We start from the raw sequence: 19,417 nt of genomic DNA on the forward strand, positions 1-19,417 counted from the left end.
GGGGGAAAAAATCTGCCTCAGAGCAATTTACTTCCCTGTAGCAAACAGCTCAAACAAACAAACAAACAAAGGCGGTGGCTCAGGGGCTAGGACGTTGAGCTTGTCGATCGAAAGGTCGGCAGCTCGGCAGTTCAAATCCCTAGTGCTGCCGTGTAACGGGGTGAGCTCCCGTTGCTTGTCCCAGCTCCTGCCAACCTAGCGGTTTCGAAAGCACGTAAAAATGCAAGTAGAAAAAATAGGAACCACCTTGGTGGGAAGGTAACAGTGTTCCGTGCGCCTTTGGCGTTGAGTCATGCCGGCCACATGATCACGGAGACGTCTTTGGACAGCGCTGGCTCTTTGGCTTTGAAACGGAGATTCAAAGCCCCCTAGAGTCGGCAACAACTAGCACGTATGTGCGAGGGGAACCTTTACCTTTACATTTAGCAAACAGCAAACAGCCTGGTCAGCTTCAGCACAGCCCGATTTAGCACAAGCAGCTGATTGGTGATTGGATCGGCCTCCCAAAATACTGCCTATCAGCTGTTTCAGGCTGCAGGGATTGCCACTGCCGTCACTGCTGTCACCGCCCATCACTGTTGCCGCCTATCGCCACCTCCACATGCCCTATTTTTAGCCTCCACACATCCCATTCCTGGCCTCCACACACCCCGTTTTGGCTTTCGCATGTCTCATTTTTGGCTCGTTCCAGATGGGGGGGGCGATTGCAGTCGCTGCCTATTCCCACCACCTGGAATGGACCAAAAACAGGACGTGCGGAGGCCGAAAATGAAGCGTGTGGAGGTGGTGATAGGCAGCAGCAGCAATGGGAGGTGACGGGGGTGACAGGCAATGGCAATCCCTGCAGCCTGGAACAGCTGATAGGCGATATTCTGGGAGGCCAATCCAACCGCCAATCAGCTGCTTGTGCTAAACAGGCTGTGCTGAAGCTGACCAGGCTGTTTGCTGTTTGCTGCAAGGAGGTAAATTGTTGGGAAGCAGAGGCCGAAGGGTGGGGGCCAGTGGGTGGGCAGGACTTACAACATTTGCTGTATAAGACATTTCCACCCACTTTTGGGGGAGGCAAAGTGGGTCTTATACACCAAAAAATATGGTAGATAGTTGCTCTGTTTAAGGCTTCATAAAAGCTATACATAGAATACATGAAAATCACAATGGACCTATCAAAAACTGTGAATTATATAATAAGCAAGTTTCAAAACAAACAAAAGGTGAGGTGAGATTAGCTTCAGTGATCACAGGATACAGTATTGTACCTTTGGGGGTGAGAGGCTTGGATAACAATAATAAATCATTGTTACATTCTGAGTTAATATTGTGTCAGTCTTACAAGCAGTATTTTCATATGGAAGATATATCAAGCTCTTATAGACATCCCTTAAAACAGTTAATGCTACCTGGAGACTGAATTATGAGACTGATGAAAAACCAGAGCAAAAATATCCTGCCTATGGTTTTTGTTTTCAGAAACAAAGAGCCAGACAAAAAAGGATCAAGAAATATGTTTAGTTCATATATTAGTCATAAGAGGGCTTGTTGCTATTGACTTTATGTGATGTGGGAATTCAGTCTTTCTAGTCTATAAACCATAATTTATGGATTAGAGCGATGTAGAAAGTCTATTATAGCTTATTTAACAACCTTGCCTCAACAATTGTGGTTATAGCAATGTGTGATCGCAACTCCTTTCTTTCCAGCTGATTTCCCCCCCCCCCAGTACACTTTGAAGAACAAGTAGCCCCTGGAACTCAGTAATAGAATTTTTAATTCAAAAAGTTGCCAACATTGAAGTCAGTCAATCAGAACAGACCTGGAAGAGACCCTGGAGTCTTCCAGTCCAACTCCCTGCCATTTCAGACAAGTGGCTGTCTCGTCTCTTCTTAAATACCTCCTGTGATGAAGCACCCACAACTTCTGAAGGCAAAGCTGGTTTACTGGTTCATTGTTCTCACTGTTAGGAAGTTTCTCCTTAATTCGAGGTTGTTTCTTTCCTTGATTAGTTCCCATCCCTTGTTTCTTGTCTTGCCTTCTGGTGCTTTGGAAAATAAGTTGACCTCCTCTTCATTTTGGCAGCCCCTCAATACTGGAACAATGCTACATGTCACCCCTAGTCCTTCTTTTCTCAAGACTAGCCATACTCAATTCCTCCAACCGTTCTTCATATGTTTTCGTCTCCAGGCCCTTAATCATCTTAGCTGGTCTTTGCACTTTTTCTAAGGTCTCACTTTCCAAAATAAGTAAGATCATGTATCTTCTCCTTAATTTCCTTGAACTACAAAATCTTGCTGCTAAATTAAGAGGTACAATTCCAAAAATACTGGCTTGGAAAATAGTATTTTTCACAATATTGTGAATACTATATACGGCAAATAGCAGGATTGGATGCTACATATATTAAATATAAATATCCTGAAACTGAAATTAAAAGATAGCTTCTTCTAAATGGTTTTAATCACCTCATCCCTATTTTATATTGCAAAAGTTTTCATTATTTATGCCATACAATACATACATACATACATACATACATACATACATACATACATACATGATGGATATTATACCATAGCAAATTCAGAAGCACAAGATTGGGGTGGGGGAATAATACTTTTATACAGCTGAAAATTCCTTCCAGAATGGATCAGCATTTTAAACATTATTTCTCAGCTCCAAATTGGAGGAAACAAAAACTTTGGCTGAAGGAGGTAACACAAAAGGGAGTCAAGTAAATCTCTTGGATCCACCAGTTTTCATATATAGTGCACTGTATCTGGACCAAAAATAAGGTCATCTATTTCTATATAATATGATTCTTTATGTTAAAGACCCAACCTTGCTCTTAACACAGAACCTTTAGAGCAGTGATGGCTAACCTTTCTGCCATCGTGTGCCAAAAATGGGGAGAGCGCGGGGGGGGGGGTCGCGTGCCCACACCCATAATTCAATGTGCCCTGACCACCACCACCACCCCCCGTGCATGGGCATGCGACCTCCCCCCGCTTTTGGCACATGATGGCACAGTAGGCCCAGTAGGCCCATTTTTTGCTCTCCCCAGGCTCCAGAGACTTTCTTAGAACCTGGGGAGGGTGAAAACGGCCTTCCCCACCCCTCCCTCCAGAGGCTGGAAACGGCCTGTTTCCCAACTTCCGGTAGGCCCGGAAGGCCCAAAAATCAGCTGGCTGGCATGCACATACGCACTAGAGCTGAGCTAGGATAACGCTCGCATGCCCACAGATATGGCTCCGTGTGCCACCTGTGGCATGCGTGCCATAGGTTCGCCATCAAGGCTTCAGGGTGTCTTCCCAAATAGATGCTAGACAGAACTGGAATTCAACACCGGTGACCCTATAAAGACTACCATGTTTGGATTTGGTAGTCTCAAGACAACTCATATTTTATCACAGAACTATCTAACATAACCTTTTCCATCATTTAAAAAGGATGGTTTAGAAGTGAGATCCTGTCAGTAAACCTGCCCTTACAGAAATGAAGAAGCCCACATTTTATATGCAGAAGCTCTTAAGTATAACCGCTACCTAATGCACCACATACTATACATAAGGAGAAAATCATTTAAATTTCTTCAGAGAGCTCCTGCTAATCAGAGAGGAACATTTATATTGGGCTACTAGATAAATAGTCTGAGGCAGTTTCCAGTGTTCCCAGCCGGACTCTGAAGGATGCCAATTGCATACAGTAGCAAGAATCAACTGTCCTGTAAAGCTAGGACATGAGTACAAATTATTTGCCTTCTAAAAAAGAGGAAGCAGGCCAAAGGTTGCAAATCTGGTTTGACACCTGAATAACCCCTGCAGCAGGCAGTGGTGATGCCAGCTCTGAGTAATCACACCATGCTCCTTTCGATCAAAAAGCTGTAATGCTTTCCTTTACACTTCTGAAAAAGCTAGAGCAGTGAATTGTAGAGATATAGCCTCATAAGTCATGCATGCACAGGAAAAAATATTCTTCAGTCTATTTAAAAAAAAAAAATCTAGAAATTCCATGAGACTTAAATATTTGTTGGTTCAAGCAGTTGTCATTTTTACCACATTCTTTAGATCACTCCGTAATGAAAAGAATGACTTTAATTAGTTCCAGTTGTTCACGCATCAGTAGACTTTTCCACATGGACAGAGGGTGTTTTGCAGCTGCAAAGCTTGTTGGCTAATTGCTCGTGTTCTGTTTGTGTGCAAAACAGATAAAACCAAATTTAGAAAGAGTTGCCACCACATCAGATAAGAGCAGACATATTTTCAATCAGCTGCTGCTGTTCCTGCTTAGCCTTTTGGAATGAAGTGGTAAAGCCACAGAATTCATGGATTGTACAAGGTTGCATGACAAGTAACGTCTCCACCCCATAATTTAGGTTACATAGGATATTTTAATTAATGAAACACACACACAAAAAGCTTCAAAATGAGTTCTTTTGTTAACTGTATTTATTTTTTCACATAAACACCACTGCTAGTTACATTTCTGTCAACAATGAACTAGCTTCTTTAAGCCATCACTTCACCCCATGTTTTGTGTCTTCAACCAAAGCCTTTTAGTCAAGTAGATGTTCATGAAAGTATTTCTCCAATTGTAGGAAAAGTTGGAACTCACACGGCACCAGAGACTGTATGCAGCTGAAATAAAATGGTTTAGTCTCACTTCGCAATTGTCTCTTGGGTGGCTCAGGAAGTACAAGGTCTCGTGTTGTCATCTTGTAGCACACTCTCCTTCTTGTATTTCCAAATATTGTTTGATCAAAGTTTTTAATGATACAATGTAGTGCTCTATGTCAATAGTAGTGCCAAGTTCAAGGAAATTTATATGAATAACACCATTTGAATTTTTTAGAAAACCCCATAATTCCTACTACAGGGAAACTATGGGAAACCAAGCTATGGAACATTTTTTTTCCCTTGCAGGTAAAGCTTTATAATGATATTCCATGCACTGGTGCTTTGTTTCTGGATCAAAATGGTGAACCCCTGTTTCATCAGCTGTCACAATGACAAGCTGTCACACAATGGTGGTGTGAAAAAATTACCTTTAATCTCATAGCAGGAGGTAACAACTGCTGGTAATTTTCAGTTCTTGAAGTTTTCATTCCTGCCATTGGCATGTGACAACTCCTTCTTGTACAAACCTTCCAAATCCAATATTAAAGAACATCATTAAGGTGACTTACATATTTTATTTATTTGTTTTAAATTTTATAAATAACTCGGGATGGTGAACATACCTAATACTCCTTCCTCCTCCTATTTAACCCAAAAGGTGAGTTGGGCTCAAAGAGACTGACTGGCAAAGCAAGGATTTTGCTGCACGCATTAAATGTACTGGAACTGAAATTAAAGGATAGCATCTTGTATCTAAATGGTTTCAATCACCTAATCCCCGTTCTATATTGCAAAACAATGGGTATTATATCATAACACACTTAGAAGCACAACATTGGAGAAAATAGAATATTTCATACAGCTGAATTTTTTTTCCAGAATGGATAAGCATTTTTTAAAATTATTTTTCAGCTCCAAATGGCAGGAAACCAAATTTAGTGTTTAGCTGAAGGAAGTAACACAAAAGGGTGTCACATAAATCTCTTGGATTCACCAGTTTCCATATATAGTGCAGTGTATCTGGACCAAGAATAAGTTCATCTATTTCTATATAATATGATTCTTTATGTTAAAGACCCAACCTTGCTCTTAACACAGAACCTTTAGAGCAGTGATGGCTAACCTTTCTGCCATCGTGTGCCAAAAATGGGGAGAGCGCGGGGGGGGGGGTCGGGGGCCCACACCCATAATTCAATGTGCCCTGGCCACCACCACCCCCCGGGCTTGGGCATGCGACCTCCCCCCGCTTTTGGCACATGATGGCACAGTAGGCCCAGTAGGCCCATTTTTTGCTCTCCCCAGGCTCCAGAGACTTTCTTAGAACCTGGGGAGGGTGAAAACGGCCTTCCCCACCCCTCCCTCCAGAGGCTGGAAACGGCCTGTTTCCCAACTTCCGGTAGGCCCGGAAGGCCCAAAAATCAGCTGGCTGGCATGCACATACGCACTAGAGCTGAGCTAGGATAACGCTCGCATGCCCACAGATATGGCTCCGTGTGCCACCTGTGGCATGCGTGCCATAGGTTCGCCATCAAGGCTTCAGGGTGTCTTCCCAAATAGATGCTAGACAGAACTGGAATTCAACACCGGTGACCCTATAAAGACTACCATGTTTGGATTTGGTAGTCTCAAGACAACTCATATTTTATCACAGAACTATCTAACATAACCTTTTCCATCATTTAAAAAGGATGGTTTAGAAGTGAGATCCTGTCAGTAAACCTGCCCTTACAGAAATGAAGAAGCCCACATTTTATATGCAGAAGCTCTTAAGTATAACCGCTACCTAATGCACCACATACTATACATAAGGAGAAAATCATTTAAATTTCTTCAGAGAGCTCCTGCTAATCAGAGAGGAACATTTATATTGGGCTACTAGATAAATAGTCTGAGGCAGTTTCCAGTGTTCCCAGCCGGACTCTGGAAGGATGCCAATTGCATACAGTAGCAAGAATCAACTGTCCTGTAAAGCTAGGACATGAGTACAAATTATTTGCCTTCTAAAAAAGAGGAAGCAGGCCAAAGGTTGCAAATCTGGTTTGACACCTGAATAACCCCTGCAGCAGGCAGTGGTGATGCCAGCTCTGAGTAATCACACCATGCTCCTTTCGATCAAAAAGCTGTAATGCTTTCCTTTACACTTCTGAAAAAGCTAGAGCAGTGAATTGTAGAGATATAGCCTCATAAGTCATGCATGCACAGGAAAAAATATTCTTCAGTCTATTTAAAAAAAAAAAATCTAGAAATTCCATGAGACTTAAATATTTGTTGGTTCAAGCAGTTGTCATTTTTACCACATTCTTTAGATCACTCCGTAATGAAAAGAATGACTTTAATTAGTTCCAGTTGTTCACGCATCAGTAGACTTTTCCACATGGACAGAGGGTGTTTTGCAGCTGCAAAGCTTGTTGGCTAATTGCTCGTGTTCTGTTTGTGTGCAAAACAGATAAAACCAAATTTAGAAAGAGTTGCCACCACATCAGATAAGAGCAGACATATTTTCAATCAGCTGCTGCTGTTCCTGCTTAGCCTTTTCGGAATGAAGTGGTAAAGCCACAGAATTCATGGATTGTACAAGGGTTGCATGACAAGTAACGTCTCCACCCCCATAATTTAGGTTACATAGGGATATTTTAATTAATGAAACACACACACAAAAAGCTTCAAAATGAGTTCTTTTGTTAACTGTATTTATTTTTTCACATAAACACCACTGCTAGTTACATTTCTGTCAACAATGAACTAGCTTCTTTAAGCCATCACTTCACCCCATGTTTTGTGTCTTCAACCAAAGCCTTTTAGTCAAGTAGATGTTCATGAAAGTATTTCTCCAATTGTAGGAAAAGTTGGAACTCACACGGCACCAGAGACTGTATGCAGCTGAAATAAAATGGTTTAGTCTCACTTCGCAATTGTCTCTTGGGTGGCTCAGGAAGTACAAGGTCTCGTGTTGTCATCTTGTAGCACACTCTCCTTCTTGTATTTCCAAATATTGTTTGATCAAAGTTTTTAATGATACAATGTAGTGCTCTATGTCAATAGTAGTGCCAAGTTCAAGGAAATTTATATGAATAACACCATTTGAATTTTTTAGAAAACCCCATAATTCCTACTACAGGGAAACTATGGGAAACCAAGCTATGGAACATTTTTTTTCCCTTGCAGGTAAAGCTTTATAATGATATTCCATGCACTGGTGCTTTGTTTCTGGATCAAAATGGTGAACCCCTGTTTCATCAGCTGTCACAATGACAAGCTGTCACACAATGGTGGTGTGAAAAAATTACCTTTAATCTCATAGCAGGAGGTAACAACTGCTGGTAATTTTCAGTTCTTGAAGTTTTCATTCCTGCCATTGGCATGTGACAACTCCTTCTTGTACAAACCTTCCAAATCCAATATTAAAGAACATCATTAAGGTGACTTACATATTTTATTTATTTGTTTTAAATTTTATAAATAACTCGGGATGGTGAACATACCTAATACTCCTTCCTCCTCCTATTTAACCCAAAAGAGCTGTGAGGTGAGTTGGGCTCAAAGAGACTGACTGGCAAAGCAAGGATTTTGCTGCACGCATTAAATGTACTGGAACTGAAATTAAAGGATAGCATCTTGTATCTAAATGGTTTCAATCACCTAATCCCCGTTCTATATTGCAAAACAATGGGTATTATATCATAACACACTTAGAAGCACAACATTGGAGAAAATAGAATATTTCATACAGCTGAATTTTTTTTCCAGAATGGATAAGCATTTTTTAAAATTATTTTTCAGCTCCAAATGGCAGGAAACCAAATTTAGTGTTTAGCTGAAGGAAGTAACACAAAAGGGTGTCACATAAATCTCTTGGATTCACCAGTTTCCATATATAGTGCAGTGTATCTGGACCAAGAATAAGTTCATCTATTTCTATATAATATGATTCTTTATGTTAAAGACCAAACCTTGCTATTAACACAGAACACTCAGGAAGTCTTCCCAAACAGATGCTAGACAGAACTGGAATCAACACAGATGATCTATAAAGACTACCATGTCTGGATTTGGTAGTCTCAATGTTTTCATGGGATTTTACTTGCTTTATAACCCCTTCAAGCCCAAGAATACAGCTCTACAGAGATATATAGTTGAAATGGAGTATTTGAAATTCTGCTTTCCTGTATAGGTCTGGCTTCCCTTTTAGTCATGCAAAGTCTTGCATAACTACCACCCAATGAACATACAGCTTTGGAAGGCTGCAGCTCTTCTACTCAAACCACATAATCTTGTAAAAAACACGTTAAAGGCACTGACTTTAAAAAAAAAGATTGCAGAAATTCTGCATCCTGCTGTGATGTAATATCTTGGCCAGGATGGAGTGACGAAACCTTCTTTCAGAAAACAGAAGCACTAGATCGCAAATGTTCCCCCCCCACACACCTAGCTTAGGACCACAGGCAAGGAAAGTTGCAGATAAAGCCCAGGCAAGAACTAAATGTATTTCATTTGTATTTAATTATAATAAACTGTATTATGGCTATTCTTTCATCATGTGTTCTTTTATTTCCTCTTCAGCTAAATCAAATATTATGTTAGAAGTTCTTGTCTGGAAAGGTCAGGAATCCATATCCATGTATTTTGGTGTTAAGTGGCCCTGGGGCTGCAAACCTTGTGCCACATGATAAACATTCCAATTCATTTTCACTGCTTATGGAGAAGTATTGGTAAATACAGATGAGAGCCTTTGATGATTAACTATAGCATATGCTTTCAGGGCTTACAGTACTCTGCTTCAGATGACAGCAAAAGACTTGTGGGGTTATCCTTCTGAAAACTATAGTCAAAATACAAAGTTTAAAAAAATATTTTACTAGAAAAGTTTATCATAAACAAGCTTGCTGAGTCTGTGTCAAATCATTTATACTGTTGTTTTATTTTTTATTCCTTATGTTATTGACTCTACATCATTTCCTTGGGATTTTGGATCCAGTTATTGGAGAATTAGCAGTTGGATAGTTGCATAGACGTGAATGCATTACATGCATTTCACTCCTTATATTACACATGGATAGTATATTTGTACATACTGTACAATCACTTGATACTCAAGCTAATAGAACTTAACATATGAACAGATATCAGCTTTTGACAAATGAAGACAAATAAACTTGACAGTTTAAGTACAAGAAGACTGATCTCATATCTTTCCCATTAGATGAAGTTTAAAACCATTCTACTAAAACGGCATTCAGTTTCAGAAGCTGTAATGGAAACCGCTTTCAATTTCTTCAGTTATTGAGGGTAAACACTGCCAATAATGACTACTCACAGCTCACAGTCCAGAAAACACTTGTAAAGTTTATTGTTAAACATCATGACCAGGCTTACAAATTGCATCGGGTCATGTTTTATTTAATTATGGCTTGAGAAGAAAGCACAAGGACTAGAGATAAATATGCATCAAACCATAAACTCTGACAGACAAATCACAATGGCTGAATTCATAGGTCATGCTAAGCTAAAATTTACATTTTGGTTGAGCAAAGGATTAGGCAACTTGCTGACCATAGTTTTGTTTCTTGTTTCTTCCTGCTTCTGAGCCATAAGGGGTGTGGCTGGTGGTATGTCACTGAAATAGACACTGTATGATCAAAATGTCTCAATTTTGTCCCATAATTCATCCAAAACAGAACTCCCAAAAGCTGGCCCTAATCTATTATGAGATGCCCTGGGATCTACTAGTGGCATGCAGATAGGTCATCTGCAGTTCATGGATTGGCTGCCCAACTTAAAACTGAGAACAGTTATAGAAAGATTTCCAAAATGAAGTTTGGGTAGTATTTATTTATTTATTTATTTATTTATTTATTATTTAAATTTTTATACCGCCCTTCTCCCGAAGGACTCAGGGCGGTATAAAAATTTAAATAATAGTAGTAGGACATTGCTATTTCTTTATTGTAATTGTGTTTGAACAATATTTTATAAACTATGCATTTTCTGATAGATCAATAAAGATTAGATATATAAAACATCCTGTTCACAATGGGATTAAGTTAAACAGGTTATTCATTTCGAATTTATGAACTATCGTCTCCAGTTATTTAGCTCTGTACTTAAGCTACTGTACTCTGTGTTAAGCTACTGTATTTAAGCTGGAAGGCAAAAGCAAAATTGGAAAAGATGAATCTTTCCCTCTATTACATTAATCTTCTAATCTATTTCTCAGAAATAGTCTAAAAGCTGTGTGAGCACTACAACACTCATTTTTCAAACTCCATCGCCTCTAAGCAAGCAGTTATCTTGAATGTCTACACAAGTGCATTTTAGAACATTGGGACTTCTAAAATCTTTTTTACATAACTTGTTTTATTCGTCTTAACACCTACAACTGAGCTTTTATATGTGTGTGCAGTACATTATTTTATAGAAATGTTGAGTGATTTCCCCCCCCCCAGTTATGTGTTAATTTTGAATCTTGGCAACCACATAGGTATATGTCTATGGAGATTCTCAAGTCGTCTGGGTATGGTTGAAAGAAAGCACCTTTGGGACACACCGGTAGACTCTTTCCAGGATGATTTGGCCCTTTATGTCCTTCAATAGTGCCCCAATCATTGCAGTAATCAAGTGGATACACCTTGTCCCTAGTTGCCTTCTACCCCTCTTTTTTTCCATCTTTTCCAGCATTATAGACTTTTCTTGACTGTGAGTTATTGATATAATGTCTTTACAATAATTTGAACCTGGGAACTTATTTCTCAAATGATAATTCTGAATTGATTTCTTCTATCAACTATTTTTTTCTTTGATATCCAAAATACTGAATATCTTTTCTTAAAGCTAACGTAGCTTTAAGCTAAAGCTAACATAGAATTAGACAGTTCCTAATTGGATTGCAAAAACCAAGACAACCACTAGATGGGAGCAAAAAGTTAAGTTTTTCTACATCTCTCTGCTGATATTCAGTAATGATTCAGATTTTTGCTGGCCAGGTATGACATGGCTACATTTCAGATTATATTTAGCTGCAAATGCTGGAGCTTGTGATAAAAAGTATTTTGCTTTAAATTCTGATAGATGAGGCCAAGTTGCTGAAAAATAAGATGATTAAGACAGGAGACAAACTTTGTTTTTATAGTAGTGTTCATAATGCAGTTTGGAGATAATGTGTATTTGAAAAATTAGTTAGCTTACTCATGCATGTTTTTCAAAAGTTAACAATAGAAACATGGGCAGCAGATTTGTCCACGTAATTGGTTGATACTGTTATTATCTACACTGACCAGCAGTCAGTCTCAAAAATGACAGGCAAGAATATGTCACAGCTCTCCTTGGAAGCATCACAAAGTGAATCTAGGACTTTATACAGGCAATGTATATGCTTATGTATATATATAAAATGCTTATATATAAAATGCTTATGTATATATATAAAACACACTATTATATCTATTTTGACGTCTAATGTACCAACTAAATAATGGCTGAAATATAAATCTAAATTTGTGTAGCAGAGAAAGAAACAAGTTAAATATTTTATAAGGTCTAAAAGAAACAGGACAATTGGGTTTACTTGACTTGAAATGATACTTTGCATCTTGTTGGTTAGTTTGGATGGAAGAATAGATACTGATGAGAAATAGAAAGCTTTTGAAGTTAGGACTTTACTTAAGGGTGACATGAATATTTGTGTTATGAGAAACTAGGGTTAATGTAACTTTAAAAATAATTTTGTTAGCAATAGCATTTAGCATTTGGGCTTATATATCACTTCACAGCCCTCTCTAAGTGATTTACGGAGTCAGCTTATTGCCTCCAACATTCTGGGTTCTCATTTTACGGACCTCGGAAGGATGGAAGGCTGAGTCAAACTTGAGCCTCGTGAGATTTGAACTGCTGAACTGCTGGCAATCGGCAGTAAGCAGAATTAGCCTGCAATCCTGCATTCTAACCACCGCACCACTATGGCTCTTGAGTTAGAGTCCATATTCACAATATGGAATAGATATAAATCTAGGTTATGCCCAAAAATACCTTTGTGGCTTCCAAATACAAGAAGTATTTTATAGAGGAGAAATGATAAATAACATAAATGATTAACTAACTCTGATATACCAGAATATTGCCAGAAGAATGTAAATAAAATCAAGAGAAGAGTTGGCAGAAGAAGGATACACATGTCAATGGTTTTCTTATGTACCATTATTAGAAAAATATGAAGTAGGTAAAATAATTTTTAATATTGAACTATATAAGATTGAATTTGAAACAGGATTGTTTACAGATGATAAATGTGTTGACAAAATTTATCAATTTTTATTGAAATGTGAAATAGAACAAGTATTTGTTTCTTAGAATATACAAATGGAATAGTGGGAAAACAGGTGGTTGAAAGAACTGAAATATACATTACTATATTTTTAAAGATAATTTTTATACAATGATGTATTGCTCGTATATATCACTGACAAATTGCATAGAATATATAAGGTACAAATTTATGCTGGAAATGTAACCAACAAGAGTTTTATCATGCTGGCTGGAGACACAAAACAGGTAAAATATAGATGACTTTAAAGACTGATCAATAAACAGTTGGAATAAAATCATGGAACTTTTTATATACGATAACTGCAGTAAGATTATTATATGCACAAAGGTATAAAGATTCAATTTTAGATACAATATAAGAAGGGATTATGAAGATAGCCAAATTGGCAGCTTTGTTAAAGAAAATATATTGCCTATGCTTAAAACTGAGTGTAAACCTTATTGATTTTTTACATGAAACAGGAAAAAAAATGAAAGCATGATATAATGCTTAAAAGAAATAATTATAGAAAAATGTAAGTAAAGTTATAATCATAGAGCAAAAGGTTAATTTACATTTGTACTTATAACTTATAAAAGAAAATTGGAAATAACTTATTTAGATTTTCTTTCTTTTTTCTACATTTTTGGCTTCGTCTTTTTCTTTTTGTTCCCTTCTCTTTATGTTAGTTCTTGTTACAGTAATTTTAGTTTCTGTCTTACTTCTTTATACTATGTGTGATGTATACACATATGTACATACATATACATACAAAAATACACCCATACAGATGTTTTTGATATATATTTCGGTCCTATATATACTGTGCATATAAATAATTATGAAATAATTATTATTTTCAAATTATAGCTAAAATTCAATAAGCTATAGTACGATTAAACAGCTGAAAACTGAAATGCTGTTCCTGTGTCCATAAAGATCTGCATAAGAATGCAGTCCATAATTCCATTAACTGATTTTTTAAAAGTGCTAACTAAAATGCACTCTCCTGTATTTCCTTTCTGAACCTGGTGCTCTCCAAATACATTGTGACTGTCAACTGAGAGACATCTGGAGATCCACAGTTTGCTTTATTATGTTATCATTAGATCCACTGGTTATTTTATTATATTTAGATACCATCATACTAAAAAAAATAAATTCCCAGTAGTTTATACCAAAAACATAAATTCTAACAACAGAACCAAAGTACTAAACTACTATTGCACAATAGGTGCTAGGCTGACTGATTTATTTCCTAAACACCCTTTGGAAATTTTAGACATTTTAGAATATATCCAAGGAAGATCTACATTAAACAATTTAAAAATTTCACCAAACAGCTTTTCACATATGATCTAACATGATGGCAAAGATATATATATTTATTACCCTACGTTTTGAATTGGTATGAAATTCATTGGGAAATCAGCTATAAACTGAAAGACCCACCCTTTATAAATAGAACTGTACTACAATCATTGAATCCAGTGTTGTTCTTGTTACCTTTCAGATATGTTGAATTATAATCCACTAAAAATGTTCTAATCCTATAAAGACTAAGAGAGTCTCTGTCACTGAAGCTCATCTCAGATGGAAGTCCCAATTATCTTCATCTATTTCTCATGGAATGAAATGTTTATTAATTTATTTCCATCCTACATTTCTATATATAGGGCTCTTGGAAATAACTACCAATAAAACCAAAACAATAAAATGAAATTAAATATGGTTAAAAAAATAGATAATTCAGATTAAAAAGATCAGGCGAGGAGCAAATCATGATTTTTTTTTCTGAAAGTGGAAAAATGGCCGTTCAGTACATTGTGCTAGACAGCTTGGTACAGAAACCCTATGAACATTTGTCATCAGTATAGTTTTGTATAAATGAAATAATAGAACAAGATAAAGTATACCCATTTATCACTACACATATCAAGTTCTGTTTCACGCACTCATGGTAATCTTCCTTTGCAACAATTGCACTAATACTTATATCCATAAAAAGGTAATATCCAAGACTGCATCCTCAGAGCCCAGAAACCTTTGTGCAAATAAAGTAATATAAAATAGAATCAAAGAAATATGTAATCTCTGAAGACAGTTTGTCAAGTCAAAATCCATCATCAGGACAGACGACAAGAGCCAATTCAGACATTGCTTTTTCACTACACAGTCCCCTAGGTCTTCTGGGAAGAAAAGCATGAAATGTACTCACATGACAGAACACGCGAATAATGTCTGAAGCATAAGGTTTGTCAAAACAGCATGTTTTAAAAAAACCATAATATACTGGGTGAATCATTCTTGAAGTTCTATTATAACGGATAACCCAAGAGCCCATAGTTTGTAAGCTTCACTTCACACATTGTCTAGGACAGGTTTTTCAAACTGCATTCTAGGGAATCCTAAGGGTCCACTAGACAGAAGGAAGGAAGGAAGGAAGGAAGGAAGGAAGGAAGGAAGGAAGGAAGGAAGGAAGGATTGATGGATGGAAGGAAGGAAGGAAGGAAGGAAGGAAGGACAGAAGGAAGGAAGGATGGAAGGAAGGAAGGAAGGAAATCACTTGGATGCAGCCAATTTTCTACCATTAAAACACTATCTGACCTGGCGAGGTGGGTCTGGGATTTTTTTTTAAATAGCAGATTCTGCAATCTGAAAAAAAAGAAAAGAAAAATCCTGATCTAGTACTCAGCAAATGAAGAAACAAATAAAAACTCTGTATGAGGATCATCACCCAGTACTTAAAGCACCCTTACAAATTAAAGACATTCATTGTTTTCTTTACATTCTTTACATGAATATAAAGAAGGCAATATTTATATCCTCAACCATCTAATAGTCATATATTTATTCCACACAGAAACACATTTTACATACTGGTATAAGGTTTGGAAGTTTTTCTCAAGCCTTAAGGTGCTTAATAATGTTCTGCCACAAGGTGGCTCCTCACAGATGTTCGGAGATCACTTTTCTCTCTTAGCATTCAGTCAGCAACTAGATTTCCTTCCTTGCTTAGAAATACTATGGCCTGATTCTAGGGATCCACTAGGGCTGAGATGAGACTCATTTATTTTTAATCCTCAATTCAAGCATATAGAAACATTAGACTGAAAGCTTTAATCAACATGTAAGGATTCACAGGAGATGAAGATCTTGTAAGAAACAGTTATCAGATTCTCTTTTCAAGTAAAGCAAATTATTTCCCTACCTTTCTCCCTTGGCATGTTACCTCACCTTTTTTTGTACCCAATAATTAATTTCATAAGTATCTTCTGGGTTATTATGTAATGACTGTGTTCACTGGCTGATCAATTACTTTTGATTATTAGATAAGATCTCTACGAGACACAGCCGCATAAACACCAGAAGCAGTTTTCTCGAATGTATAGAAGTTATATTAATTCTACTACTACTTCTGGAACTCTTAAAAGGCTCCCTGAGGCAGCCATCCATCCAATCTTTCCTATCCAATTTAGACCAGAATCTTCAGCCCAATGAACATTAGCCTGTATTTTTAAACAGATAGGTGTGGGTTTGCTAAGGAAAGGTAAGGAGAGAGATGCTGACTTTAAATACCCCACCCACCCTTTGATTAAAAGACTGTGTAGATAAGGCACAAGGGGGAAACAAATGCCTCAAAGGGATGGCTTTTCCTGGAAGCAGATGCAATTGCTCATCCCAGCCCTCCCCCCATTTCCCAGATAAGAAACACTCCCTTAGCATTTGCTAAACCCAAGACCTCCAAGCACAGCTACAAGAGATTATAGGAACCCGCGATGCCAGTTAGGAGATTTTTCTTTTTCATTCATCAAATGCAGTGAATGAAACCTCCCCTCCAAAGACTGCAAGCTGCGCGCTCAGGAGCTAAGCTTTATCACTTTTCCGCTTCGGAGAGGTTCAGGAAGAGCCAGGAAGGAAAGAAAGAACGAAAATCCAGATGGTATCCAGTCATCGAAGCAGAGAAACCCTCTTCTTCACCCAGGCGACCAAAGGTTGTAAAACGGATTCAGAATCACTCGTTAACACGGAGGAAGTTCGGAATGGCCGTAATTCTGTTAATCGCTCAGGACTGACAGCAAAAGCGTGGTTCCCTCTCCCCCCTCACCCGCTCCAAATATGCCCCATACATGTTCTATTTTGCAAATGCGCACACATAGCACCAAACTCCAGGATCTGATGCAAAAAAAACCCTCCACCACCAGATTTCCCCCATTCTTTAATCGGTGCTTTATCGTGCAGCTGCGGGGGTGGGGACGGGGACGGGGACGGGGACGGGGGGGGGACCGGTTAGGTTTTTCATGTGCAGTTTGCAAGGTTCAGTAATTGCCTGCCGCCCTCGCTACGTTTGAACCGCTCTCTCCCCTTTCTTCTCCGCCAGTTTCAGTGACGTGTTTAATGACATTGGTTTAAAATACGAGAAGACCCCCTCCGTGCTCCTGATAGCTCGTGGCTCCCCCCCTTTTGGGCAGACACACACACTCACACCCCTCGTGCCATTGAGTCGATCCCGATCGAGCTCCCGAACTATTCGGATTGACAGAGGGTGCTTCCACCCGTGGAGAGCGAACCTTCGCCGCCGACCTTTCCAAACGCCATAAATCCAGGGCGAAATCCCGCACGTCTGCGGGGCGAGAGTGAAAGAGATGGAGAGTTGGGCTAGGGTGGCAGCGGCGAATCTTTGAGAAGGAGCCGCTTCTCCTCAAGCCGGCTTAGCGGAACGCCTAGCTCTGCTTCCCGCAAGCGAAGCCCGGGCTGAAAGCACCGCGTTCAACCCCCAAAACTCGACTCCAGAACGAGGGGATCATCAACCGCACACGCTGAAATCCCGGAGGATGCCGCCTTAGCTTCCCCATCCCCTTCCCGCCTCCGCCGCTTGGCATCGCTCCGCACAGGTCGAAATGCGACAGGGCAAAGGGAGGGGTGGCAGGGGAGAGAGATGCTTGGCGCCGAGCGAGCTTACCTTCTCTGGCTTTGAGCAAAACCGTATTGGCCACTATATTCTCCAGCTCCATTGACAAGCTCGGTCGCGACGCGCGGCAGCGGACGATGGGCAGCTTCCAGAGGCACTTGGCGCTTCGTCTTCACCGACTACGGCAGCGCGGCACCAACCCCCTGCCCTTAGGGCATTCTTGCGTTGCTTTCTCTGGCTTCCTCCGACGAGGTCCTGCCTTGAGAAAGAACCACCGCTTGCTCGCTCGTTGGCTTGGCTTGGCCGGCTGGCTTGCCCGCCTGCTTCCCTCCCTCGCCCTCCTCCAGCCCGAAACTCTTTCTCCCCTCCGCTTCGCGGATCTCGCTTACTCCATTCTGGGCGCCTACATGTAAAAGCAAAAAAAAAAGGAAAAGCCCACCCTCTCACCGGGCCCCCTCCTCCTCTGTTGGGAAGGTTTCAGATGGGCGGGCTTCTCTCCCTCCCTCCGCGGGGGTGTGGTACTACGAAGCGGGTTCCGCAGCATTGCGCAAGCGCCATGCTCAACAGCTGGCTCGTTCCTCTGAGCGTGTCGGGAGACGTAGTTTTTTTTTTTTTTTGTAATGGTTGGGGTGGGCGGGGGGAGGCGATGGGGTTTACAGCCAGCATCCGTTCCTTGCAAAGCACATGCAGGCGGTCCGGGGGGGGGGGGCGGGTGAGCACGCCGATGCCCGATCAGGTTTTTCAGATGCTTTCCTGGGGTAAGGATGATGGAGCAACTCCAGAGTATAAAGGGAAGCGGAAATAGTCTGGTTTCTTTTTTTAAATTTTTTTTTTATAATTCTCACGGTTGAACGGAGGAAAGACCATCATGATTCATAATCCGTTCCAGGACTATCAATCTGCTGCTTTGGTTTAATGAAATAAGCTGCTGGTGAAAATATTTTGACAGCTCCTCAAATGCTGTTATGTTTCTATGTGCACAAGTTCCTGTTACCTGAACAACGAAAATAAATGACATGGAAGCCAAATGAATTAGGCACAATGCCTGTGGATCGTTTTAGCACCTTGAGCTCCACTAAGGTTTTAGGAAAAAGAGGACTTGTTGATCTATGAGTTTAGACTATATGGCTTGCTTTAACCATGTTGACTGAACACTAATGAACCCATTTTTTTTAAATTGATTAAACTTATAATTTGCTGCATTCGGACAAAATTGGGTGCATAAAATACTACAGTTAAATTATCCAGGTTATGGTTTAAACAAATAATGGCATCAGAAAATCCCAATGAAAGCAACAAACAAGGAAAACAAAAAGGTAGCATAATGCCCTCTGAAAAATTCAATTTTCAGTCATTTCCCTAAAGGCTATAGCCCAGAGCTACGTTTTAGCCTAGTTTCTGGAGAGATGGAGACAGTGGTGAGTTTCTACCAGTTTTCCCTGGTTTGGGCAATCTGGTAGCAGCAGCAGGAGGCTCTGTACACCCACCCGGACGTCATCACAGACGCTTTGTGCATGCGCAGAAGGTTCTGTGCATGCTCAGAAGCGCCATGTACACATGCTCACAGTTCCAAACTGGTAACGAAGGTAAGTGGAACCC

At 39.6% G+C, this 19,417-nt stretch overlaps 1 protein-coding gene across 1 annotated transcript in view; it reads right to left on the reverse strand.

Moving 5' to 3' along the window:
- GRK5 (G protein-coupled receptor kinase 5) overlaps nucleotides 1-18,234 on the reverse strand; it is a 165,035-nt gene extending 146,801 nt beyond the window's left edge. The window contains exon 1 of the mRNA XM_058188420.1: nucleotides 17,870-18,234. Within this exon, the coding sequence (XP_058044403.1) occupies nucleotides 17,870-17,921 (52 nt within the window). The 5' untranslated portion in view covers nucleotides 17,922-18,234. The remainder of the gene's footprint in view (nucleotides 1-17,869) is intronic.
- Nucleotides 18,235-19,417: the final 1,183 nt, after the last annotated feature.

The sequence above is a fragment of the Ahaetulla prasina genome, chromosome 6 (genome assembly GCF_028640845.1).
Source record: "Ahaetulla prasina isolate Xishuangbanna chromosome 6, ASM2864084v1, whole genome shotgun sequence".
In the NCBI taxonomy this organism is placed as follows: Eukaryota; Metazoa; Chordata; class Lepidosauria; order Squamata; family Colubridae; genus Ahaetulla; species Ahaetulla prasina.